Source organism: Grus americana, chromosome 1 (genome assembly GCF_028858705.1).
Source record: "Grus americana isolate bGruAme1 chromosome 1, bGruAme1.mat, whole genome shotgun sequence".
Lineage (NCBI taxonomy): Eukaryota > Metazoa > Chordata > Aves > Gruiformes > Gruidae > Grus > Grus americana.
Window position 1 is genome coordinate 88,690,664 of NC_072852.1, and position 26,748 is coordinate 88,717,411.

A 26,748-nucleotide genomic window follows, 5' to 3' on the forward strand; every position below is an offset into this window, starting at 1 on the left:
GCTGGAAAACTTTAGCTGTACTCAAACTACTGCAACTGTTCTCCAAACTGCTCAGCTTTTAGCGATCTCTGTCATGTTTCTTCTGCACCCTCATGCCAGTAACCTCTCTCACAGCCTGTACAGTTTTAGACAATTCAGTTACTCTTTTACAGAGAAACTAGCTGATACCCCTGATAGTTTGTGTTGCCCTTTCCCAAAGTTTTGCTGGTTCTACAAGCAGTTCCATTCCCCTCACTCTATTCAAAACTTGGGTATTTACAGGGTCCTTGTAATAACTTTTGGTGTGCTATTATCTCTTAATTGTAACAGTTTGCCTTTTTTTTGTTACTAAGATAATATATTTAAAGAACAGTTACAATGCCAGGATCTAATAAGTGAGTGTGGTAAGCAGTCATTCATTTCACATGAAAAACTGGGATTGTTGGGTTTTTTTCCCCAGTGTGTACATCACCCTATTTACCTGTGCTGGATACAGTTTGCTGTTGAGTGACTGGGCATTGTAACATTAGAAGGTTCACCTGTCATTCCTCATTCTTATTACCTTGACTAACCCCCTGCAAATTTTCACCTCAGTGACTTCCTTTTTTAAAATACTGTTGAGGGAGTACAGAGCCCAGCACAAATCTTCGACTCCACTGTTGACCCTCTCACTAGTGTGAAAACTGATCTTTTATTCCATAACCTGTGATTTCAGTCTTTTAAGCAGTTCTCTATCCCTGTGAGGATACTATCCTCTGATCCTGTAGTAGCTTAGATTACTGAAGAGCTTTTGGACTGGGATCTTTTATTTGAAGTCCTTTTGAATATCTACCAAACCAATCTGTCAGCTGAGTGTTGTAATCTGTTTCTGGCAATATTACTTTTCTTCCCATAGGGGTTCAAATCTATTTAACCCATCTAGTCCAGACGCTTTGTATGGGACGCATGATTGTTGCCTTATGTTCTTTTCTTTTGCCCCTAAAGAGATGACAGAAAGGTTACCCTATCCCTCTCTTCTTATGCTGCCTTCTTTCCTCCTCCCCAGTGTTTTAATACTGTAAAAGCATTCAGTTCTACTACCATTTTTGCCTAAAGGCTTTGTGGGAATACCATCTCAAGCTTTCTAGGCTGCTAAGTGAGTTGCCAGCTTTCTCTTTCACTCAACTTGCATGTATATGGCTCATAGTGCAAGAAACTCCTGCACCTGGGGAAAGATGCACTGACCTGTCTTATGATCACCACTGCTGTATCACATCATACAGACGTAGGCAATTACGGTTCACTGATTTATTGAATCCAAACCTGCACTACGGCCAAGTATTATGCCTTCATTCAAAAAAATGCATTCAAGTTATTTTTGGTTAAGACTTTAAAATAAAGCTGCAGAAACTCTTCATCTGTCACACTAACAACAAATCATCTCAATGTAGAGCTTTTCTAAGTATTTGTGCAACACCTGTTTGGTTTGGGGTTTTTTTTAAGCTATCTTGCCATATAATTGCTAGACTATATTCCATACCAGAAACAGACTACTGATGTTCACCAGTTTCCTGTTATATATGATTTCACCAGTGGAGTTTTGCCTGCTGCTTGATTTTTGCTACTGTATTTCAGATATCTATAATGCTACTAGTAATCTGAAGATTTGAGCTCAAACACTCCAGGGTACAATAGGGTGGCAAAAGGTAAAATTTGGTTTTGCAGCTTTGGACAAGTGGTGCCTTTTTAGTGAAAATTTTCACTGAAAAAGCACGCTACCCTTTAAAAGAGGGGGGGAAAAGTAACTCAGTTTATATTGGAATAAATTGACGGAGCACAGGTATTTCAGATTTCATTTCTCTTCCAGTTTGGTTATGTCGGAACTAAAAAATACGAAAACTGAGAAAGTGCATTTACGCTGTGAAGTTGCTATTTATGGTGACTTTCAAATTTCTCTGCAAAACCAGCTAGGGCCTTAAATTTCTTCACAGCTGGCAAATGAATCTTCCACTGACAATGTCAGCTGCAAGGTTATTTTGCAAGCAGCAGCTATTCAAAATGAAAAGGTGTTTTTTTTCACATGTAATTGCTACTATGACTCATTTCAGCAGAAGAAGAGTTCTTGGACACTGCTTTAGAAGCTTGTCCCTGCTCTATATTATATTTTAGGAAGGTATATGTATACAAGAGGCTTTCTGGGAAAAGGGCATCTATGTTTTCCATAAAGCCTAAGCATCACAGCTCTGCCTTTTTAGGTTGTCTCAGAAAGAGGCTTTGCAACTCCAGTATCAACTACAGGTGAGTAGAGATATGATGTACTTGTAAAACACAGTTTGTACTTGTAAAATACATTTTAAAAGAGTTCCAGAAAACAACTGTTGCAGAACATCTGTGGAAGGAAACCACTGAGGCTGGAAATAGGAAACTACCTTATTATGACTAGTAGTTGAATTAGAGAGGTGTTAGCAGGAAGTACAAACCGATGTAGCGGGGAGTTGTTAATGATTCGGAGTCTCTAATTTAGCAGAAGAAACAACAGTTTAATTAAATCAGAGCTTCAGAAATGTGGAAGATGAATGAAGGGTCTTACTCCTGGGAACTAAATAAGCACAGTGTGTCATAAAGCTTGTACTGAAGCAACCCATTCTGTTAAAGAATCAATAATAGCAAACAAATCAGTCACAGAAGTTCGGCTCATAATAAACAGCTAGCTGCTATTTATGATTTGGAAAATCTTTAGCCAGTTGCCTTTTTTTTTTTTTTTTAACTTCAGTTCTTTTCCAGAACTTTGATTGCAGGGGAAGGGGGATGGTATCTCAATGTATAAGTGTTATCAGTGAAGTCTATCCAGCTAAAACAGAGATTTAGCTTCACTTGGATGATTCCCAGCAGCTGGATTCAGCCTTCAGCCTTTACTAACAGCTGCTTTGTAAAGTTTTCTTTTTAAATGCCACCTCCGTCGCGCTGCTATTCTGACAGAAAATTATTTTACATCTGAAAAAAAAAGAAACATTATATATACACGCTTGTTTGTTACCTGCCGTGTGCTGTTCCGTCACTGAGGTTTATTAAGCTGCTCAGAGCTGGCCCAGGGCCGCAGCCCTTCCTCTTCAAGCTCCTCCGCGGCAGGCGCGGTGCCTCAAACGGCCGCCGGCGGGTCGGGCTGCGGCCCCGGGGTAGGAACGAGCGATGGGGACCTCCGGGCGGTGAAGGAGCGCTACCAGCCGGCGGGGAGGCGGAGCGCGCGGTTTCTAAGCGGCCGGGCAAGAGGCGGTTTAAACAGACGCTGAGGTAACAGAGTCGACACAGAGCATCGACGCGCCCGCTTCTCCTTTAAGAATTTCCGCCCGCCTCTCGCCCCTTCGTGCTCCCCTTCCCTCTCCTCTCATTGGTTGGCTGAGGTGCCGGTCTCCGGCAGTTCCTGTTTCGGCCACCTCAACTTGTTGACGGTCCGCACGCCAATCTCAACCTCTGTGGTCTTTGATTGGGTCGCTCTGCCAATGTTTGTGGTGCTGATTGGTCTGTGCCGGCTCCGCACCTCCCTTTTGCGGCGGGCAACTCCTTCCCCGTCCCGGCCTTCTTGATTGGCGTAGGGGGCTCAACTCGTGCTCTCGGATTGGCCGCTCTGGGCCGCGCGTGTAAGTAGCAGGGTACGCTGCGCAGGAGGGGATTGGAGTGGAGGCAGCGGCAGCGCGTTGACACGGGGTGTCCGCTCGGAGGATGGTCCCCGCGGTGGGGCTGCCGCTGCTCAGCCCGCCCAGCCCTCCTGTGAGTGCCGGGCGCTGCCGCGGGGGTGGGCCCGCTGCCTGCGCTCAGAGCGGAGCCTGGTGAGCGGGAGGGGGGAAGGAAGAGGAGGGGCGGGACGGGGAGCGGCCGCGGCAGCGGGGACGGGGCTGAGGGGGCGCGGGCTGGGGCTGCCGGTGGCTGCGGCCCGCCCCTCCCCCCACGGCGACCGTTGCCGTGAGGAGGCGGTTGGCAGAGGACGCGCCCCCCCCGTGCACGCGGGGCTTCGGCCCTGTCACCGTGGCGACGGCGGGGCCGCGGGCCCTCTCCCCCATCTCTGGGAGCCGCCTCGGGCCTCCCCGCCCCGCTGCGGGGGAAGGACAGGGCGCTGGGCTGGGCCAGGGGCTGCTCCCCGCCCTTCTCGCCCCGGGACGCCGGTGGCGGCACCGCCGCGGGGGCGGCCGGCGCCCCTTTGTCTGCCCGCACCGCTCGGTGTGCCCAGGTGCGCCCGGCCCGGCCTGCCCGTGGGGGGCCTCGGGCACGGCTTGGGTAGGGGCTGCGGAGCCGGAACAGGCCGGGGTGGTGCAGCCCCCCGCGGGGACGCAGCTGGAGAGTGCGGGCGGCCCTTTGTGGTGCGGCTGCTTGCTGCCCCTCGGATGTTCCTGCAGGCACCGCGGTGGTGGCGGCGGCCGGGCTTTGCTCCGGAGAAGTTTTGTTGCTTCGGTTGTGAGGGTTGGCCAGCTCCCTGACCCGCGTGGATAAGGTCTCTAAGCGCTGTTGCGTGTAATCGGGGAAAGTAGTGATGACGGCACCTGGGGTTTGGAGAGTGGGGTGTTATCGTCTTGAAATCGTGAGGATCTGAGACAATTGACCATAAATTGCTGTTCAGAAAGGAAGCTTCAGAGAAAGCAAAACGTGGGCACTGTTTCTCAACTGTAATGTCTTTTCAGCATAGCCCAGGACAGAGAATGTGCTGTGCATCACCTCCGTGTGCTCCTGTTGTGTGACATCTCAACTTGGAAGTTAGTTAGCTCGAGTACGGTGTGGAAGTTAAGCTTTTTTACTTAGAATTTGGTCTCTGGAAACCAATTTTTCCTGTTGGTTGTGTTTTCAACTTGGCCTCCTAAGGAAAGAAGGCTTATGGACATGCTGTGTCTATTCCTTCTCTGCCTATTAATTTTAACTCTCTGGCCAATTTCTATCCAATTTGTCAGTGACAGAGGTCTTAAAGAGATTGAAGTCCTTAGTTTCATGGAAATCAACATCTGACAAATGGCAGAAGATCACAATTGTTGTTCACATGAAGGGCAGGGCACCTAGAATCTAGCTCCTTGTGACAGAGTGAAGGTGAACTGAGTCTGTCAGCATACATGTGGCTGAATATAGCTGTAGCACACGATGCCATTTGCCCAGGAAAGTTTGTAGGGAAAAGGTAGAAGTCAGGAGAAGAAGAAAGGAATAGTGATGTGTTGAGTCACTGGCCATAAGTACATGGCAAATCACACGTCTTTATTTTTACTTTTCACGTAATAGCTTGGCCTTCTGTTAGACTCCACCCAGACATGATTATTAAATACTGTAAGCAAAGATAACTTAATGATTGCACGGTTAAGCATTCAGAAGGCAAGTAATGTAATACCTTGGTTTGAAGCATGATTTTAACCGCTTTTACATACACACAACATCGGGACAATCTTAATTATGTGATTACGTTACATAGCACTTTAACAAACTGCAGGGTATTGTTTGTCACTCATCAACTGTGTGCGGTAATCAGACTAATAGGAAGGAAGAAATTTCCTATGGGGAAATGGTTCTTACTATAAGGGTTTTGAATTTTTGATTCTGACTTTCAATTAATGCCATAGTAATGATCCATAGGCACATTTTGGGGTGAGATAGATTTGACAACTGAAAATACATTTGTCATTGAATGGGAAATACATTTAGAAAATGCTCATGTGAGCATGATTTTAAGGTGTATGTATTCAAAATAGCATATCAGATGTGTGCAGCAGTATGAGGGCAAACTTTGAAGTATTTGGATACTACTTATTCCCTGAGGTTATAGAAACATGGGAAGATTTTAACAGAGTAGGTGAAAAATGGTGGTGGATACTGAAGGAGTCTGACAGCTGCAAGGAGGTAATTAGGATGCAAGTGCTTGATAGTGGCTTTGCTGCTTTAATTCTTGGTTTTCCAAGCAGTGTTCCCAAGACCTGACCAGGGACAGACTGAAGTGACTGTCACTCAAGTGGCACTGTGATGTGTGCCTGGCACCTGCCTGCTGTGCGCATTGCAGACTTGACATAGCTGAAGTTTAGTTGTAGTCTGAAATTCAAAAGACATCTTATGAACAAGAAGGCCAAAGTTCAGTGAACATGTTCTGCTGGCCAAGCTGTTCCAGCTGCTTTTCACCTTGTCTCCTCTTGGGTGAATGTAGAGGATGCTTCTGACTTTTTTTAAAGGGAGGAGTCAAAGATTGACTTTTTGTGGGTTGTTTTTTGTGTTTGTATTCCCCCCCCGCCATATGCTGAAATCATAAGAACACCTCTGGCTTCCAGGTATTGAAATACAACAAATAAGCAACAAAGGGATTTGGAATAGTGCTCTGTTTGAGTATTCTTTTAATTTGCAAAGTGCGTTGGCATAAGGTATGTGACATTATAACGAATCATATCCAGCTTGGATGTGAATTAATACAATTTATGGGTTGAAGTTGGATACGGTATAGGGTAGAAGAAATAAATACATAGGGAAGTCAAGAGCTGGGACATGCCAGATAGTACAAGAACCGTTCAGTAGTTTAATTTTTGTACAGCAGTGCTTGTGTTTTTGTAATAAGCTTTTTGGATCCAAGATGGTCTTAAAAATAACTCTGTAAATGACACGTGACTGGGGGGAGGTATAAGTAGCATAGTATTTGATATGAAGGGATTCTCAATGAATCGTAGTTGTTTGCATCATGAGAACTTGTAAAAAATGTCATGAAGGCTGTGCCACTTTGAAGGGTAGTAAGTATCACAGCACAGTGTTTCAGCTGAGACAGTTTTCAATTGAATAACAATATTGAACATCGTCCCTGATTATCAAAAGGCCAGTGGAGATGTGTGCCTAGCTGTGTGTACAAACCAGGTGTTTAAATGAAAATGGATATGTAAAACATGTGTGCATAGCGTCTGACAGCTGTAATGTTCCTAACGGGGCTAGTTGTAATCCTCAGGTGCCTGAAGAAGCATTATACTTGTCTCCAGCCCGAAGGACTGCTCGCCCTTAGTATTGCCGGTCACTTTATAACTTACTTCCTGTGCTAGTATTCCTCATCTCTGTCATGTTTGTGATTCCTTTATTCAAGTTAAGTCCCTCAGGAACACATTTTTCTATTCTGAAGGGTATCAATCATAACACGAGTTGTGTGCGTGTGTTCTGGAAAGTCAAGTGAAAACATCTCAGATTGAATGGTTGAGCAGTAGGGCTTCCTCTGTTTCAGATTGCAGTAAAACATGAAGGTCAACTCCCTGATTAAGAAACGTTGTGCAGTGCGCAGTTTATGTAATGCTAACCTAACTTGCTGGTTAAAATACAATTCCAGCTTTTACATGTGCATATCATGTGTCTGAAGTGTACTTTGGTTTGACCTTACAAGCGTAGCGCTGTTGTCGTGCTCTGAGTAGGCACAAAAGTGATTCTACTGTGTGCGCAGGATTGACAAATTGTGTGTAAACTAAGTTTGTTTCCCATATGAAAAGCTATGGCATTAGTCTTTTAAGGTGAATGAATTACTTTTACAACCATGACATATGATAGCAATCTTTTACATCAGCCTTGCTGCGTGCCATTGTGATTCAGATAAGAAGAAAGTAGCAGACGAATAAAAATGTTTTGTGCTTCCTGTTAACAAGTGTCTTTCTCACCCAGGTACCTGAACTTCTGTCAGGTTAATTGACCAAAATGAAGACTATGAAATGAGATCAATGCTATCTAAAAGCACATCTCAATCATGCCAGTACTCTGGCACCAAAATGAGTTCTAGTGAAGCTGGAATGATCAGAGTGTGGATCTATTAACTTTAAGGTCTAAATGCAGGTTTCTCAGATCTTGTGATCTGGAAGTCATTGGTGTGGTGGGCAGTGCCATGAGAAGATTATTGAAAACATTGGTTTTTAGGCTGTTGACACTTATTAAAAGAAGTGTAAAGGTGTTATGGGAAGAGAAGAACTTAAGTTTAAAAAGTTTTGTTTCTTCTTCAAGTAACTGAAGTTTAAAGTGGGGGGAAAAAAGGTGCCCATTTGGGGCATCTTCCTGCATTTGTAGTCCATAATGAGTGGGTGGCTTATGGGACACTTAATTCATGCTAGCTTTCAACCTTTGAAGTTGGACTCTGCTTTGCTTTTATGCATCAGTGAAGTTGTTAGCTAGACATTGAACACAAATCTTAAATTGGCTGGAAATTGCCTTTTGCTCCATACTACAGCTCTTCTTACTCATTTACTACAATAATAAAATGGTGCTAGCCCGACACCGAGCAACTCCAAATCAGCAACAAGATAAAGAACACCATTTCATTTTTTCTACAATTGGAGGATCCATAATATTCAGAGATGATGTTTCAATATTATGTATCTATAGTTTAAACGCTTGATTCTTCTCTGTAAGTCTCTCACTTCTTGTAAATTCTGAGACTTCCTATGTAATTGGAGAAGTTTAACTAGTTTTGGCATCATCTTGGGTTATAGTTCCACAAACATTAAGCCAGTGCTGCCACTGCAAGAAGCACTCTTGTACCAACATAAGCAGTTTCAGTGTACTAGTTTGGGAGTGAGGAGTTTCTTTGCAATTCTTTTGCAGAGTAAATTTTAAGTTGAACTAATGTTCTTGTCTGGCTTACTGTGTGAGTGCCAGTGAAGCCAGGGAGAGGCTACATCTCTCAGCATTATTTTGGAGCAGGTAAGACAGTAGGGGAGGGTAGCCACCTTACCGATTTTCCTATTGCTGCTGTAAGGACAATTTGCTGACTAAGGAAAGTTAGGTGGCTAGTTTAGCGTATGTTGTAGTGTAACTCATTGACTCTGTTAGCATCCAGATTCTGATAAAATAATTAATACAAGCAAAAATTGTTATTTTGCAATGTACCAAGTTTCAACAGTAGGTTGCCTTTCAGAGCCCTGTGTAACTTAGAGCTCTGTGTAAGTAGAGTTACATTGAAAATGAGCTGAATGGCTGGGCCTAGAGAGTGGTGATCAGCAGCACAAAGTCTGTTTGGAGGCCAGTGACTAGTGATGTATTCGAGGAGTCAATTCTGGGTACAGTCCTGTTGAACATCTTCATTAATGATCTGGATGATGGGGCAGGGTGTACCCTCAGCAAGTTTGCTGATGATGCCAAATTGGGAAGAGTGGCTGATATGCCAAAGGGTCATGCTGCCATCCAGAGGGACCTCAACAAGCTGGAGAAGTGGGCTGACAGGAACCTCGTGAAGTTCAACAAGGGGAAATGCAAAGTCCTATACCTGAGGAGGAACAACCCCATGCACTAGTACATGCTGGGGCCACCCAGCTGGGAAGCAGCTTGGCAGGAAAGGACTTGGGCGTCCTGGTGGACACCAAGTTGAAGGTGAGCCAGCAGTGTGCCCTTGCAGCAAAGAAGGTGAATGGTATCCTGGGCTGCGTTAAACAAAGTATTGCTACCAGGTCAAGGGACATGATCATTCTCCTCTACTCAGCACTGGTGAGGCCAAACCTTGGAGACCGGTGTCCAGTTCTGGAGAGAGATGGACATACTGGAGAGAGTCCAATGAAGGGCCACAAAGATGATGAAGGAACAGGAGCATCTCTCATCTAACAAAAGGATGAGAGAGCTGGGACCGTTCAGCCTGGAGCAGAGAGGGCTCAAAGGGATCTCATCAAGATATATAAATACCTGAAGGGAGGATGCAAAGAGGATGGAGACAGGTTTGGGGTTTTTTTTCAGCAGTGCCCAGTGACAAGACAAGAAGTAATGGGCACAAACTGGAATGCGGGAGGCTCTATCTGAACATCAGGAAACACTTTTTTTACAGTGAGAGTAACGGAGCCCTGAAGCAGGTTGCATAGGGAGGTTGTGGAGTCTCCATCCTTGGAGATATTCAAAAGCCATGTGGACGTGGGCAACTGGCTGTAGGTGGCCCTGCTTGAGCAGAGGGGTTGGACCAGATGACCTCCAGAGGTCCCTTCCAACCTCAACTGTTCTGTGGTTCTGTAATACTCTAACCTGCTTCAGAATCTAAGAAACTCTCAGAAGAGTGCATACTAAAAAAGTCAATATTTATAGTGCTATAGTCACATCTTGCCTACATGACCATTTGTCTGTCATTGCTGTCTTTAGTTACAATTGCAGCAGTTACCATTTGCATCCAAACTGTAAAAAAAATTGTGACGATTTCTATTTGGTATAGTATTCACCTGTATTGCACACACGTGCTCTGAACTTCTGAGTTGCAATTTCCTTGCTCTGTTATATTAGCTGTGGGCTGCAACTCTGCCTTTGAGCTTCTAACTAGTCATGCATCTAACACTTGCACACCCTTTCTTCTGTCTTGCTCTCTCCACAGCTCAAGTTGAAAATGTCTTTTGGAGGCAGCTGTCGGGTACTATGCTGGTGTCTGTGTTCATTTCAATGAAACTGGGGGAGAGCTGAGGGCTTCTTGGGTTTGTTTCTGTTTAAGTCTTTGACCAAAAGTGATGCTCAGTCTCAACAACTGATCATTTGGATTATTAAGTATTGTCTTTATCTGAAGCAGTGGTGTCTGTCAGGGTCATGTTTTATACGTGCTGTGGGTGGCTAGTTACAGAGTCCCACCTGTAAATTGTCTCAAGAGGCTTTATAGTCCATCTTACTCACTTCGTAGTTTTTCTGTTTTATTCTGGACAGGGATGGGAAGACCCTGTGTTTCTTAGCTTGGAAAAAAATAATGTATTTGATCTATCCCTTGCTAAGGAAAACAATGGACATCTCCCACTTCTCATTTCACTTCACAATATTTTTGCCAAGTGAGTCTCGGGTGGCAATAGGGAGATGATTTCAGACAGCGATAGAAAAAGAAGATGGAAGTAAGGCATTTTGATTTTATAGAATGATTTTCTAATGAGGTAAAACTTGCAGGATCATGATATCAGTCTGTCCCTTCCCTTTACCCATTCCTTTCAGACCTCTGCAAAGTAATAATTTGGAAGTCTGGTTTTAGTTTCTGCTCCATTGTCAGTGCTAAATTTCAACAGTAGTCTTATTTGCTTTTTCTAGTGCTTTCAGAACTACTTATTTACCCTGGATAGCTCATGTACAGTAATTCTCCTAAGCTAAATAGGTAGTTCCTAAAGTGGTAGAATGAATAAATCCAGGTTTCCTGTGGATTTGCACCTAGTGGTTCTATTTTCTGGTATCTAACATACATTGATGTTGCTTTTAAATTTCATCTTTGAAAGTGGTTGTTAAGAAAGTGTGCCTGCTTTCCCTGGTCACCGGGACTCAGATAACTTTTGTTTGGACCTCTCTGTTAAATCTAACTGAAATAGTTTGCAGCTTTATCCCTGCCAGTATTATTGAAAATGATCTGTCAAACATCCAGATCATAAGATGAGTTATTCCTTGGACCAAAGCAATTGCCCAGTGGACCCACTTTATATAGAAAAAACTCTGAAGAGCAAATGTGCAAAACAGCATTGAGGTTGTAAAGGAGAATGAGCCCTCTTCTGTCGGCCAAAATCTTTTGTGAGGAGCCTGGAATGAAATGTACATTGCAAAGTTGTGGGGTTTTTGGTTGCTTTTGTTGGGCTTGGGGGCAGAGTGCGTGCATGTTTGTCTTTTAAAGCTCATTGCAGCTGGTAATAGTGAAAGCATCACTTCTGGAATAATATGCTGGCCTCTTCTGAAAAATGCGGCAATGCGCTGTCTGGACAGGTGCTTTGGAAGCACTTTCGTATGTTTGTCAGTTTTGGTGATTCAGAAAGTTGGAGGCAAGTTTCATTAACTAATTCTTTTAAAGTCAACGTACTCATAAATTATGTGTCTGAACTGTGGAGTTGGAGAGTAAGTTTGATCGGCTTATACGTTAGAACTGAAATACTGTTTTATAGTACCTTCTATCTCAGCCATTTTTGCCTTTAGTCCCGTTAAGATTTATAGGGAAAACCTTTACTCTGGAAGGTCAATGTTTGTAACCAAATCTCAGGATGGATTTCTTCTGCATGTTGAAAAAGAGCTTTATAGTGAAGACCCATACAATCTTGCTTCCTGTATCATGACCCCTTGACAAATTCTGAGTTTGTGTCAGATTTCTCAAACCCCAAGCCTATAAAATGTTCAAGAACTTGACTGTGTAATCCTTTGTATTTAATGACCTAATGACACCTGAAAAGATGAATTAAAAAAATTGACACATAAGCTCTCTGAATGCCCTGCACATTTCGGTTTTAGGATATTTTGCACTGCTTGTTAGTTAGGGTCCTCAAGAGCAGCAAGTTGGTTTAGCACGTGTCTGTGTGTCTGGCATAGCTATCAGAGAATCACTTGATACCTCCTCAACACCTTAGGCCATTTTATAAACTGACTATGTGAGGATCTTTTGTAGTTTCACAACAAAAAAGAGCTCAGGTTAAAACCAAATAATGAAGCAGAGAACAGCGTTCTGGCTATATCAGTGTGGCCAAAATGGAAGGTTTTATGTTTTGATTTTAAATAGGTTATCAAGCCTTGTGATAAGGCACTGTTCTTTGAATAGAGATTTCATTTGGAGATAAGGTGATACCAGAAAGCAGAATTAGACTGACTCTTGCTGAAGCTGTAGCTTCTACATTTGCCCAGTTGGTCTTTGGTGTTTCAAATACAGCTTTCATAAGTGCATGGCTTCCTCAGTTATAAATAATCAGCTTGGTCCCAGTGTTCAGAGACCATGATGACTTACATGTTACAGCTTTTTCAGGAAAAAGTAATTATTTGTTCTTTAGGCAGTGTGCTGCCAGCAAGGTTTGGCTTGCCAACAGATGCTGAGTGGGAGCGCACTTAGCCACGATACAGGCAATATTTGTCATCTAATACAGGTAACCTAACTCACATAGAGAATGATGACCTGTTACGGGAAGAAGTTGTGTGCAATCCACTTTGGATCCACTTAGCCTTGACCATCAAAACAAACTTTTTGACTCCTTTGTCAAGCATAGCATAATTAGATATCTATGTTCTATTTGAAAATAATTTTCTATTTTGAAGTGTACAGCAGATCACTGGACATTGAAAGCCAGGGAGATGAGCACTGTCTTGTAATATAGTGACATTCCTCATATTTTCTCACTTCCTTCATGAAATTGGTGTGTGTGGTAATTTGAGAATCTTAATGAAATATATAAAGAACATGGGACTTCCCTGGTCATTGCTTTCTGATTTCCCAAAGGAAAGAATGCTGGTCCTCTTACTTTGATCTGAAGACATTCTTCAGGGTGACAGCTCTGGTCTTTGTGATTCTAGCTTGTGCATTAATTGTGTATTTACAGCTCTCTACCTCCCAAATACCTGCTTCCATATAACATTTCGTCCAGACCACAGGCAATAGTTCGCGTAGGCATCTTCCTTTACTAGCACTGTGTGCCACTTCACTGTGTAGTACCAGGATTGTCCATGCAACGTGTGAGGGTGGCAGCAGGTCACATCTGGATGCAAAATGTCCAGAGATACATCTCCTTAAATATTTTTCAGAACATCATCAGTAATTAAGAGACTTGGTTCAGTAGCCATGATCTCTCTGCGTCTGCCTCTACAACATGACCCTACAACTATGGTCTCCTGAAACTGCATGCTAGTGAAGGGTCACAAGCAATAATGACTTAATATTAATGAAAATTAAAACCAAAAATTAATGTAGATGTGAGGGTACATCACTTGATTTATAACCCTACTTCTTCCTCCAATGTTGTTATAAAAAAAGAAAGAGGAAGTTTTCTTTCTAGTTCTCTTGCATGTTCTTATAGAATAGCCTTACTGAAACTATTGCTTTAAGTCAGCAGGAGGAAAAATACCAATGTATTTGAATGTAGATAGTACAAACAAAAGAGGCAAAGAAAATAATTCTAAAAGCAGTGAAAGTTTTTTCTTCCATCTGTTGTTATTTGCAGATATCTAAAAAATAAAGAGGATTGTGTAACAAATTTGAGCTTATTGGTTTTCTTTTCTTAACTTTAGCAGAAGCTCTGGGAACAGTCTGGTTGCCCTAGGAAACTGTCAGCTGGTTTGCATCAGGAATGTGTATTCTGTGAACAGTCAAGATACCTCTCTCCTGCCCTTTAATCCCTCATGCATCCCTCATCAAAAGATGGTGTGTGTTGTGACCAGCCTGACGCCAGCTGGTCAGCCAGCGTATACGTGCTACAGAGCTGGTCACAGACCAGTGTGGTATCCAGTCACCTGCAGTGTCAGCACTGACCTCACTCCTCCTTCTCTGCTCAGTCTCAGGTCTTTGTAAACATCTGGGAACTTTGTACTTTTCAGAGGTGTCATTTAGGTTGGTCAGTGGGCCCAGCTGTTGTTGTGAGTGTGTGGATGAAGAGGCACATTGCAGTAACAAGAAAAACTTGGTTTATTCAGAAACCAAACTGAAAGATATCAAAGGGATTCTTTTACTCTCACCAGGAAAACCAGTCCTTTTCAATTTTCTGTACAGTAGTCTTAACAGGTTACTTTTATAGGCAAAAGCAGTTGGTATACGTAGGTAACAATCACAAAGGTAAGCTTTCAAGTTTAATTTCCTGCAATCATTTTATTAGGTAAATGCAAAATTAGAAGTGTTTCAAGGGGGAATAAAGAAACAGCAGTAAATTGTGTCTTTTCATCTCAACGGCACCTTGGTTGTGATTAAAATCTGGGATTAAGTCTCTGGTTGAAGCTCGCCTTGTTTTAAGACACTCATGGAAGACTGGAAAAGAGCTCCAGCAGTCACCCAAATGAAGAGGACACTGTCTTGCAGGAAAAACAAAAAAAAAGGGCATTTTAGTTATTATCTATGCCTTAGAATTGATCTTGGCTGTAAATCATGGCTGACTACATGAGGTGTACAAAACTAGTAAGAACTGTGAGATTGTAGCACACAATGTAACTGGGTAAGCTTGCTGAAGTATTTTACGAGGAAGAAAGATTTGGACTGCTGGTAGCTTTACAGAATATGCATAGCTGTGCATTAAAAAGATTCTTTCTGCCTCATACAGAAGAATGGAGTAGCTTTACTAATTTGAGGAAGATTGATTTGTACAGCCAAGGATAACAATTAGAAGAATTATTTTCTTTTAAAAATTAATATTAAGGTTGGAAACACTTCCTAAATAAAAAGTGAAAAGTTAATGTAAAATAAAATAATCTAGACTAACTTTTTCTTGAAAATCTAAATTGGATGAGTGCATATGTTTTGAAGAAGAAGTTTCGTAAAATAAGTTGCCAAATACAACAATTTGGGTTTGAGTTTTCTGTCCTTTTTTAGAGCTGTAGAGGAGTTTAAGTTACATTAAACTCAGATCTCCAGAACACAAAATACCTTTTAATTTCTGGGAATGACATTGCATTTAAATTAAAATTGATATTTCAGGTTGATCTTGTAAGAGCTGTAAACTACATAAAGCTTGAGGGAACCTTGGTACTAAATAAAAATAAATGTTGAATTGTTTCTCCTTCATCTGGCTAAAGAATTTGGAATATGCTACGTTCTCTCTGCAGAAGGCATTCAGCTGAGTCAAGTGAGCATGTTTCATGAGTGAACTTATAAGCTCAGAGGCAAATGTATTTTAAAGCAAATACATGTCTTCTGCTTTAGAGAATCAGTGAAGGAATCTCTCTGTGAAGAAGTATTACTTGAGATGGAAGAAGTAAAGAGAAACACATTGTCAAAGCTCTGGTGATACAACAGCTGCGAGGAAGAAATGGAGACATTATAAACATTATTCATCAACCTGCAGAAGTCTCCATCTAGGCATTTTTTTAATTTTTATTTTTTTAATTCACAGAGCCCATATATTCTGTAGCTCTTAAGAATACCGCCTCCATGGTGTTGCCAGCTCTAACTGTTTTGAGGTGTATCAAGTAAAGTGCAAAGGTTTTTGTCTTTACAGAATAAGAATAGAAAAAAAAAAAACACTTCAGGTCACCATGTTTCTTATGGTACAATCTAGCAATAGAAACCCCAGAGTTGTATACAATTGCTGTTCAACAAACTTAACCACCTCTTTTCAGGTAGAAAGTCAGAACTTGAAATAAACTAACCAGTTAATTAGATAATGTGTACAGCCTTTTTTTTTCTTATTGCTCCCATGAAACTGCTTTGAAACTTTTGGGAAAACATTGGTTGAATGGTAAACTTTAATAAACTTGACTTAAAGTAATTCCACACTGAAGTGAAGTTAAAATAATGTTCATTGCATTCCTGTGCCCTGTCTTCTGTATGAAATGGGCTGTAGATCCCAGTAGAACTGAAGTATATCAAATACGAATTTAAAGTTGTTTATGTTTGATAGTTTGTGAGGCTTATACACTCGGTGTATATTGAGTGACATCTGACTTGAAACGTGTAGGGAGTGGCATCATTTGGACATAATTTTAAAAAAAAGTGCAGGAGAGGAAGACAGAAATGGGGAGTCTTTGATACCTTTGTAATAAGGGCTTTCCATTTTTTCAGGATCAAAAGATGGTTACAAGGTGTATTAAAAAATTTCAGCACAAACTTCCACTAAGGCCTTGCCTGTCTTCCCAAGTATTATATGCAATGTATTGCTGAATCATTTAAGGCATCTGCTCAGGAGGAAGAAATAAGGCAATCAGAAAACTGTGTAGAGCATAACTTTGTGAGATAGGGATGGTGCCTTTAGGAATAAGCATTGAGCTAAGGGGACATACACCCTGGGCAGAAGAATATAGGAGTATGGAGAGCCTGCGTCGAGGGAGGGGGGGGAGAAGTGAGTGCTGTGACTCAGGGCAGGGGGAAGATGGGGTTGTGGATGTTATCTGGCCTGTGTGTAGGGAGAAGCAGGTGGAGTCAGAAGAGCTGTGTCTGTTCTGGGGCAGGGTATTTGTGGGTGGCTGCTTTTTTACACCCTTTACTTTCACACAGTTGTGCTCTATCTGGAGCCTTGAATGGTAACTGGCCATCTAGGTTCACATTAATGCTTTGTATATTAAATACACTGTAACACAGAAATATTGCTTTGGTTCTCAAGTTGTATGAATTTGTGTTATTAAAAAAAAGGTTGCTTGGTGAATATCTTAGTCTTTCAGAAACATTAAATTCACCAAAACTAAGACCTCTTTCATATTTTTGCTCTGATTTCCAACATACTTGCCATGGTCTAGTAATGCCCAACAACAGATACATCAACTCTGTCCTTACAGATGGTACAGAAAAATCAAGGGTATGTGACTGCCACACAATGCAAGCCAGCATCTTCCTTTTTCTAAGCGTAACATCTGTGAGCTTTGCTGTACCGGAACTATATCCACATACTCTGTGTTTGCATCCTTACCCTACACAATATCCGGTACTGCATACACTAAATTAGATGACCTCTTTTCCCCCTTGAATAGCTGTTTTACATGACATACAAGGTATTGTCTTAATGAGGAATATACAAGAGCGTAGCGTTACTGGCTAGCTACTCTGCTTCTCGTGTCTTTGCTGGTAGCCTTAACGGGTATAGATGCTGCTGGGCTGCTTTGACACAACTGGAAGAAAACCCCACTGAAACAAGGTGTGCTGACCTCAGTCTCTGAATGTACATATGAACATCTGTCTGGTTGCCAGCAGGGCAAAAGATGGCTGGGCTCTGACCAGATTTGCTTGGGTTTTATAATCAGAATTGTACACCTGCTAAGCTCTCCCAGCTAACCCTTTCATCATTCAGTCCAGCTGCACCAAATACAATGAATGCAGCTAGAATAAGTAAGTACTGCTGACCATCACCAGCTATGTGCAGGAGGGATAAGTTATAGATGCCTTGGGTGGGAAACTGGCTTTCCTGGCTTTCAGTTGTGAATTTTCGCTAACTTAGAGGATCTGAGATACCAACTGGACTAATTGCACTACGTGTAAACAAAAAACCCAAATGTTAGTGAATTAAGCTAAATGGGTTTAAAGGAGAAGAAATCTGTTTTTTAAGATGAAGTAACACAAAGTAATTTATAAAAGAGTGAATGAAAGTGCTGACGTTGCACCACTACTTTTTCCCGCAGTAAAAAACTGTTAACTCTGTCAAGATTTTTTTCATAATTTATGCAGAGCCTGGTCAGTGAGAATGGAGAAAGCAAAGCCTGTCAAGAAATATAACTAAAATGTGATGCACTCCCATTAATGGGCTAGGGAAGTCTTTGGTGATTGTGTTTCAGGTAGGCTGAATGTAATGCCCACTGGAGTGGTGTAATGCTGTAACTCATCTTGGGGGATTGTGTCTAATTTTGTGGTGGTGTGAACACCGTTGTCTAGGTGGAGGAGTTGAATTAGGTTCCTGAAAACTTCAGGCACTTTGAGTTCCCCAAGCTGGATATCGCCTGTTTGCTTAACTTCGTGGTTTGCCAACATTTCCCCTGTCATCACAGGAACAGAGAAAGTACTTAAAGAAGGAGTGGAGTGGTAAACAGCATCAGCTATGATGTTTCTCCTTGGTTAATCTTTACTGAAGGAGAGCACTACATTCAGTTAACCTTTTAGAGTATAAAGACTGGAGAACAACATCCGAGTTCTGTTCTGGCACAATCAAGATTATTTCTGTTAACTTTACACGCACATACATGCAGGTGTGTGTGCACACAGCCCTTTCCGAAGTGTATGCCTCAGTGCTTTGGGAGCTCTATGGCTGGCTGGCTTTCTGGTTCCTAAGGATATTTTTTTTTCTTGTTTTTGATGTCAGTGTCAGTAATGGTAGGCTCTGTTTACATTAAGAACTGCTTGGTGTTGAAATTTATATTAAAAACCACCCCCACTTCCTTACAGTACAAACAAACAAACAAATACCCTAAAGATATGAAGCCTGCTAAAAGAAGCCAATGAGCTTTCCAGGAGGAGCCAGGGAGAGGTGAAGCCACAAGGAGTCTGAGGGCCCATGGGAAGAGTTGCAATAACAGGTTGGTTGGGGAGAGAACGAGCAGAAGCATGAACTAAATACAGACCTCAGCCTTATCAAAACATAGATTTTTATTATTTTTTTCCCTGTAGTCATCTGCAGTATACTCCATGTAACTTGGTCTCTCAAATTCATTCTCTCATAGATACGTGCTTGACCATCATTGACTTAATTTCATCTTTTGTTTATTTTTTTCATAATGCTTTTGTTTGTTTAAATACAGGCTACTGATGTGCTCAAGATGAGGATACATAAGATGCAATTCATTAGGCCTCTATATGTAAATTTATTTCATTATTTTAAACTAAATTTTATGAGAACAAAGGGCATAATTTTGGGCCATTTTAAGCAGTATGTTAATTCATTAACAAGTATGTTTTATAATTTGCTACATTAATAGCACTCCAAATTTGTCTTTAATAAAATGTCCTCATTGTAGCTTGTGTTTTGCTTAGCATTCACACTTTATTTAGAACTGGGAATTGAATGCATATTCAGTTAGGAAGAGCCGTACTTCCTCCCACTCAAAAAACAATTATAAACTTTAATTTTCCTTCTTGCTTCCTTAAAGTAGTTGGGATTATAATTGCTTTTATATTTAAAGTAATTGAGGAACTGGAAACCAATTCATCATAGACAACAGGGATTCACGTAGCACCCGGCTAGGTAAATGTACTTTAATGCTCACATGAGAAGCTGTTGTACATCAAGGTGATGAACTTGTGCGTGCATTGTGGTCAAAGGCAAAACGATCTAACAAATGCTATATGCTAAGAATCTAGAAGAGTGCAGGAGTTGTTAATTCCTTCCACAATTTTCTTCAGGCTCTCTTCTCCGAAACCATGCCAGAGATGACAGACAATGAGACACCTAGTAAGAAGCAGCATCGGTGAGTTTGTGTGGGAAAATGACTATTTTGTAGTTCTGTAGTCTGTGGTCATGTCACAGTTACAAAGTTTCTAGCTAAAAGCTTGGCAGTAAGGGTATTGACAAGAAGTTCTGAGGGCTGACCAGAGTTGATCCAAAAGTTTGGGAGCTATGGCTGCAAAACTCCCTTTCTTTTTTCTCCTATCTATGCTAAATTATTTGTCAAAGACATGTCTACCTGGGCCACTTAGGCAACAGAGATTCTTTGATTATTACACTGACTACTCAGATGTGTATAAAACTGTGTCGTGACCTCAGAGCGCAGCCTGTATTATTGCAGACTCCTTGTAGGTATTGGGGGATCACTATACTCATTTTTGACAGAATAATTTAGATCTCTTCCTCAGCTCCCACTGGAATCTGGATCTTACTTTCAAAATCCATCTTGAGGTTGCACAGCAACACTATGATAAAAATTTGTAACAAAATGACTCTGAGCTCATGACAACTTTTCCAGGTTTTCATTCCATTGTAGTAGCATGTTGATAATTGGTAGGGGAATCCTTCGGTCCGTAGTTAAATACATCATCCATCCTATGCTAGGTGGCCATGTAGGATATGATTTATGATAAAAAAAGCTCAGAGAGAACATTGATTTGTCCTACAGAAATTTTTTCAGTCACTGTGAATTTTGTGACTCTTACCCCACTAATAGAGTATTTTGGATTCTGAATTGGTAATGGGAATCAAAGGGCAGCTGGGTCTCTCCAGCCTTTATATTCTTGTACATATTTAGGATGTATGATCAATTCTGACTGGCAGATGATTGTTTCGGATATAAGTGAGAGAACTGTAGGTTAAAGTAAAATAAGAAACCACTTAAAATGATAGTTTACATGCATTCCTGTTCTGGTGGTGCAAGTTTTCAATGACCAGAAGATTCATCTCTTCTCGAACAGTTGTAGATGCACAGGCTTCATTTGGCATTTATTTGACTTGAAGATGTTCATCTGTAGGCATTATTTCTTAGCAAATGTCTCCAGGTCTGACCATCTGCAGTAGCATTAGTGTCTAGCCATTGTTGTCCAAGTTACTCTAGATGCACACTACTTTTGGTGAGTTACCAGAAATAAACGTATATCAACTCAAAGTGTAAAGGATACGTGCCCTGTAGTAATCACACGTGTCATCCACATATATCTCGCATTCTCACTTCAGATTCCTCGTTACATCTGGACTGTGTTGTAACAGTGGAAAAGGAGAGCAGAAGATGCTACTCTGCTTTTTGCATACTCTAGCCAAGCGTCTAGACTGAGAGTGCACTGCTGGACAGAAATCTCTTGAAAGATTTTTTTTTTTTCCTGGAATATTTCTTTTTCCAGAAAACACATGCTTTGCGTTACTATACTTCCTGAAAGTATTTAGCTTTCTGCATGTATACAGTACATCTGAATTATATATGTAGAGTACACATTTGGGATTTATTGACTATTTGAGGCATTGCACAATGATTCTGACCTGGTTGCCATCGGTCCAGAAATCCCAGGTGGCCATCTGAAAACAAAGATAACCCTCACATAAATTATACCTAAATTATACCTAGACAGAATTTTGAGGCCGTAGAGAACCACAACTGCAGAGGAATGGTGATTCTGGTTTCTCACACAAAGGAAGCATGCTTGATACCAGCAAGTATGATGTTTGAATGTAATATGTCTGGAAAAATCAATTTGCATGGTAACACATTCTCCTGTTTCATTGATCCAGTGAACGTAAAAGCAATATTTCAAACAAATGCTTAAATATCTTGTTGCTCAGAAATTAGTTCTATTTTTTTAGTATTTCACCTTATTGAACACTGGATAGCGTAATAGTTGTTGCTGAACAGAAACATAAAAATCCAGCTCCTCCCTATAAATACATAACAATAATCAAATGGAGTATTATGCTGTACCTTGTTATACTGAAATTGATTTAAGTCTGAACACGAATGAACTTATGTTGGAAACTGTTTAATACCGATGTCTAAGACCAATCCTTGTGAGTGTGACTTCTACTACATTCTTGTTCACAGAGCAGAATATAATATTTAGTATTTTTAGCCGTAATGGAAAAAATAAAAGAAACATTTGTTTGTATGTGGATTTTTTTCCTCTTCTGTTTCACATCACTGTTTTCCCTTCATGTTTCACAGAAAGAAAAACCGTGAGACACATAACGCAGGTAGGAACATTATGCTTTGTTGTTTGGTCTGGAAATAAGCACAGATGCTTTGAACTATTGTAACATATTTTGTATGGAGAAGGTTCCTCCATAGGAGTTTACCACACTAAAAAAGGCCACCCTACCAAACACCTTTCTGTGCTCTTGCCTAGAATATCTGTGCAGAAGGGCTTCTCAATTGGTCTCGTTTGCTGGTTTCCACAGCACAAGGTTACAGTAGCAGCCTAAATATGAAATAGGACCATGCCCCTGGCTTTCCATTGCTAGTAAACTAAGTAGTAAACAATTTCAGTTGTGTTCAGTTCTGAAGGAAAATAAATGCACAGGCATTCACACACAAATAATACTCACTTAAAACAGAGAGAGATATCCAATCCAAGATACTTAGAGGTCCCCTAGATTAGAAATATTCCTGTAGCCTGTCCCTGAGGCACTCACCTGGATGCTGGCATCCCAGAAATTCTGTGCAGATACTGGCTGTGCGTTGCAGGAGTCACATCCCTTGGGCAGTGTCTAGCTCCAATGGCATCTTCTACAAGTAGCAGCAGAAAGATGGACTAAGGAAGGGTCTGACAGGTTTTGGCCTACTTCATCCTGAGAATTTTTTTCCAGTTCTTCTTTTATTAAATAGCATTATTGTGTGCTCTTCACACACACACAAAAAACCCACCAAAAAAACAAAAAAAAAAGCCACTGAGTAGTTTCCATGTGAAGGCTGTGGAATATAGTGCTTGTCAGGCTGTGCCCAGGGTGTGGCCAATTTCTTAAGAACTAGGAAGTATCAGGAAACAGTCTTATCAAGTTTACTTTTAAGATTGCCAATCTTGTTCTAATTCTCAGTTCCTGTTTTACTTGCCGATAGCTTTCCAAATTCTTCGTCTACTGGACTGAACTCTGCACGATGTAGGGACCAGCTCCCATCAACCCTGTAGCTTGCTTAAGTCCCAAGGATCATGTGTTTTAGTGTTTATACAGCTGCTCTGATTGATATGGTAAATTTCTTGCAGAAGAGACTTTGTCTTGCTGTGTTTAGTGTATTTTGGCCTGTTTCTCTCAACACCACCAGTCTGTCCTGAAACACAAAAAATTAGTAGTTTGAAAAATGTAAATTCAGCCTACTGAAATAAAACTGTTCAAATTAAATCAGTATGCCCTTTGTAAAGGATCACAACAAAATATACTCACCTGCGGATCACTGTGTGTTTCTGTGTGCCAGCAAAAGCAGCCCAGCTGTGCAAACCACACGGTGATACTCAGCACAATGAACAAACGATATGTCGATTTGAGTCTTGACAAAGCCGTGACAGAACTTTTTTTCAGGCTCTTTGGGAAAAAGGCATCTAATAGTTTTAGTTTACGTAGACAAATATTTCAGTCCAAAAAAAATAGCTACGTGAGACTGAACTATATTTGAAAGAAGCTGGACTGTGGTGGGTGGAAAACAGAGATTAATACTGCCTGGAAAAAAATGTGCCCAAAGGTATTTACATTGCCAAACTTGTAGTGTAGACCCTTTGCATCAGTGTTTAGGCCTTGTCAAGGTGTAAGTGATGTCACTAGAGTACTATAAACGAAACATTTTCTGATCTTCTCTAAAGTACATAATTCACTGGAAATACTGTTCATTAAATATTTTATTTACTCTCGGTCATAATCAGACCTTGCAGAATAGTTATACCTTTGAACATAAAAAAGAGTAACTGATAGGGTTACCTAAGGCTTCAGCTATATTCGGTGTTGGCTGCTCCATCACTATAAATTTAAAATTAAGATTGAAAACTGGTAAAATCTGAGTTATTTCTCTTTTGATGCTAAGCTTGACATTAGGATTTAAGAGACCCGGATTTCCTTCCCAAATCTGAAACTGATTCTTACCATAATCTTGGTTCATTTGTTTTCTGTATGCCTGAAGTTAATCTATCTGCCTTTTGAAAAGGGTTTCATACAACTCAAGTAGAAAGCATTATCAAAACCTGAATTTTGGGTTGCAGTAACTCCTCTTTTCCACAAAGGGGTCCAGAACATCCCCACCTTTTAAAGATATTGCTTCTTATCTTACAGCTTTTAATTCTGCTGAGTATTAATTCAATAACTGAGGTTTATTTTAGAGGAATTTTTTTCCTCTCTCAAGTTACTGAGGGTTCCAGTACATCATGAAATAATGTGTTTATGAGCCCTTACATTGGTGCTAGTGCTGCTGTGCTGACATGCCCAACCAGCTGACACGGCACATGTTATTTTTGCTTAGTGGAGAGACATCGAAAGAAGAAGATTAATGCTGGGATAAACAGAATTGGAGAACTCATTCCCTGCTCTCCAGCACTTAAGCAGGTGAGTGCCCATTCAGAGGTACATACAAGTTTCCTGTAAAATGCTTGTGTGTTTCCTGGTCTGTAGAAGTACAAACACTTATTTTGCTATTTGTCTTAGGAAGAAGGCAAAACTGTCTGAATTAATATGCTTGAAATTCTGAACTAGTTTTTAGTATTTTTAAAGTTATTTGTAATAGAATTCCTTTGTGGAAGTGTAGGGCCACACAAATGTAGTTATGCAGATTTTGAGCTTTTTATCTGAAGGTGTTGCGCATGGCTGCTGAAGGAATGAAACAGTATGAGTTGGACACGTGACTGATCTTCAATTCATACATGCAGTATTTTTGAGCAGGTGTAAGCTAGACTGACTTGCCCATAGCAATTTGGTCAGCTTGCTGATGTCTGCCTGTGCGTTTGATTCACAGCTTCCCAAAGTTCTCATTCAGGGTGCCTGAACATTAGTAACAACAGAAGATAAAATCCTGTATTTCGGCTGCTGCCTGACCTGTTGCATTGAGCAGATGGATGGATGGATGGATAGCTGTTCACCGTTTCTTCCTTCTGTAGGTGGGGCAGCAGGCTAGACAGAAGTAGGTTGGATTTGGCCAGTGGGTTACTGGTTACATTGTGCAACTCCTCATTGTCAAAGTAATTTTCTACTGATAACGTTCAACGTAGTCTGTATTATGCTCGAGTGGTGAAAGCTATGATTTAAGCAAGATCATTTTTTGGTCATTCTGCAATCCCTTCTCTGCCTTTTACTGGTTATCACTTAATGTCCTAAGATGTAAATAGAACTGCACGCATGCTTATTTTTGTCATCCTTCATAAAATGGGATAGAAGCAATTCAGAAAGTGATATAATGGTTAATACAGTGTCCTTGTAAAAGATGAAGCAAGACAAATGGTTTGAGGTTGATGCACAGAAGTGTCTTTTTCAAGAGAGCGCCATCTACAGCAGGGGCTTTTCCTACAGAACAGTAGAATAAGAAAGAAATTAAGAAATGAATGAGGGGTTTCACAGGCAGAATAATCATAGTTTCAAAAGGAAGATGGTGGCAAGGTTATGGCATGTTTTCTCTTCCCATATTCTCCAGTATATTAGTTTCAAAATTATGCATAATTGTTCCATGTTTGTTTCTTTCCTAATAAAATATTTACAAGGCAGTATCCTGGAATTTTCATGCAACGTATATGTTTATTAGTGAATGCGAATTTTATGCTGCTCAGCAAGAAATGATACTTGCTGTTTGGGTTCTGTGGCCTTAGTGTCTAGCTTCAGGCATCGGAAAATGTCAGCTTCGGCATTGAAAATGTTATTCTGTAAAAACTCGTAGCATTTTAGGGTCAGTATCACTCATGAAACTGTGGTTCATCTAAAAAAAACCCAAAACAAAACAAACAACAAAAAACCACACACAACACACACCACCACCCCCAAACAACAAAAAAACTTCACCCAACAATATTCAGAGAATCATTCAGGTTAGCACAATTTTAAAGTAAAGACCTCTTGGAGCAACTGCAATCTCATCATTAATGGATCTATAGACCACTGATAGACTTTTCTCCTGATTTTATATATGTTTTCTTTTAAAGAGCAAGAACATGATCCTGGATCAGGCCTTTAAGTATATAACAGAAATGAAAAGACAGAATGATGAACTACTGTTAAATGGAGGGAACAATGAACAGGGTAAGTACAGATGCTGCTGGAGGCTCTAGAATTTCTGTCGCTTACTTCCACTGTGTGTCCATTAGTACTGACTAACAACAAAAGCCTGGATCAACAAACTTGGGAACCCCAAAACATTATACACATACAAGAAAAATACAGCTGCTTAGAATATTTTGAAACAAGAAGCCAACAGAATGCCCAAGTGCGTGTTCTTGCACATAGCTATGAGATAATGAAGCAAGCGCATTGTGATGTACAGTAATTACAGAGCTTATAGGTGATGTGACATCATCTAGTAGATTCTGTCCCGATTTATTCTACTGTAGTGACCAGAACGATTTCTGACAAACTTCAGTTAGATTTTTTTTCATTGAAAACATGGAATTCCCTTCATGCATAGAGCTTTTTTTTTTTCTTTGAAATGCTGTAAAAGTGATAACAGCCTATTTTATAAAATATAATGCATCATATAAAATCTTCTTGAACAGATGCATAAAAATACAGTGATGGTGGTATGACAGAAATAATCTCAGAGCTAATGTTGTGGTTTGTGATTTTTATTTCTACCCATAGAATGGAATTCTAAATAGTTTTATTTTTATCTTGTCAATGCAATTGGGTTTGAAAAACTTAGGTGATTTTCCTAGTTAGATGAGCCATCTCCAAGTGCTTGCCAGTTTTTGTGGCTTTACGCAAGTGCTTTGTATTTAATTTTGCATATCATTTTTAGATGTAATGAAACTTAAATTGTCCTGGAAAGCCATGAGATTTATCAATTAAATAAAAAGAGGTTTAGTGTTTCCAAAGGAGCAGGGAAAAGAAAAAGATAAATTAATGTGCTCATCTTTCCTTCAGTAATTAAATAATT

General features: G+C 40.7%; 1 protein-coding gene across 8 annotated transcripts in view; it reads left to right on the plus strand.

The window, feature by feature from the left end:
* The first annotated feature begins 3,623 nt into the window (after window positions 1-3,623).
* USF3 (upstream transcription factor family member 3) overlaps window positions 3,624-26,748 on the plus strand; it is a 37,285-nt gene continuing 14,160 nt past the window's right edge. For 5 of the 8 annotated variants that reach the window (XR_008577642.1, XR_008577646.1, XM_054829980.1 and 2 more), the window contains exons 1-5: window positions 3,624-3,726; window positions 19,625-19,689; window positions 21,862-21,890; window positions 24,139-24,221; window positions 25,802-25,898. Coding sequence is in view for 6 of the 8 variants with exons in the window: in XM_054829980.1 (XP_054685955.1) it covers window positions 3,679-3,726; window positions 19,625-19,689; window positions 21,862-21,890; window positions 24,139-24,221; window positions 25,802-25,898 (322 nt within the window). In the remaining 2 variants the exon portion in view is untranslated. Of the gene's footprint in view, window positions 3,786-4,174; window positions 4,445-18,670; window positions 18,802-19,624; window positions 19,690-21,861; window positions 21,891-24,138; window positions 24,222-25,801; window positions 25,899-26,748 lie in introns of those variants that run through there. The other 3 variants (XM_054830009.1, XM_054829999.1, XM_054830020.1) reach the window with 3 other exon arrangements.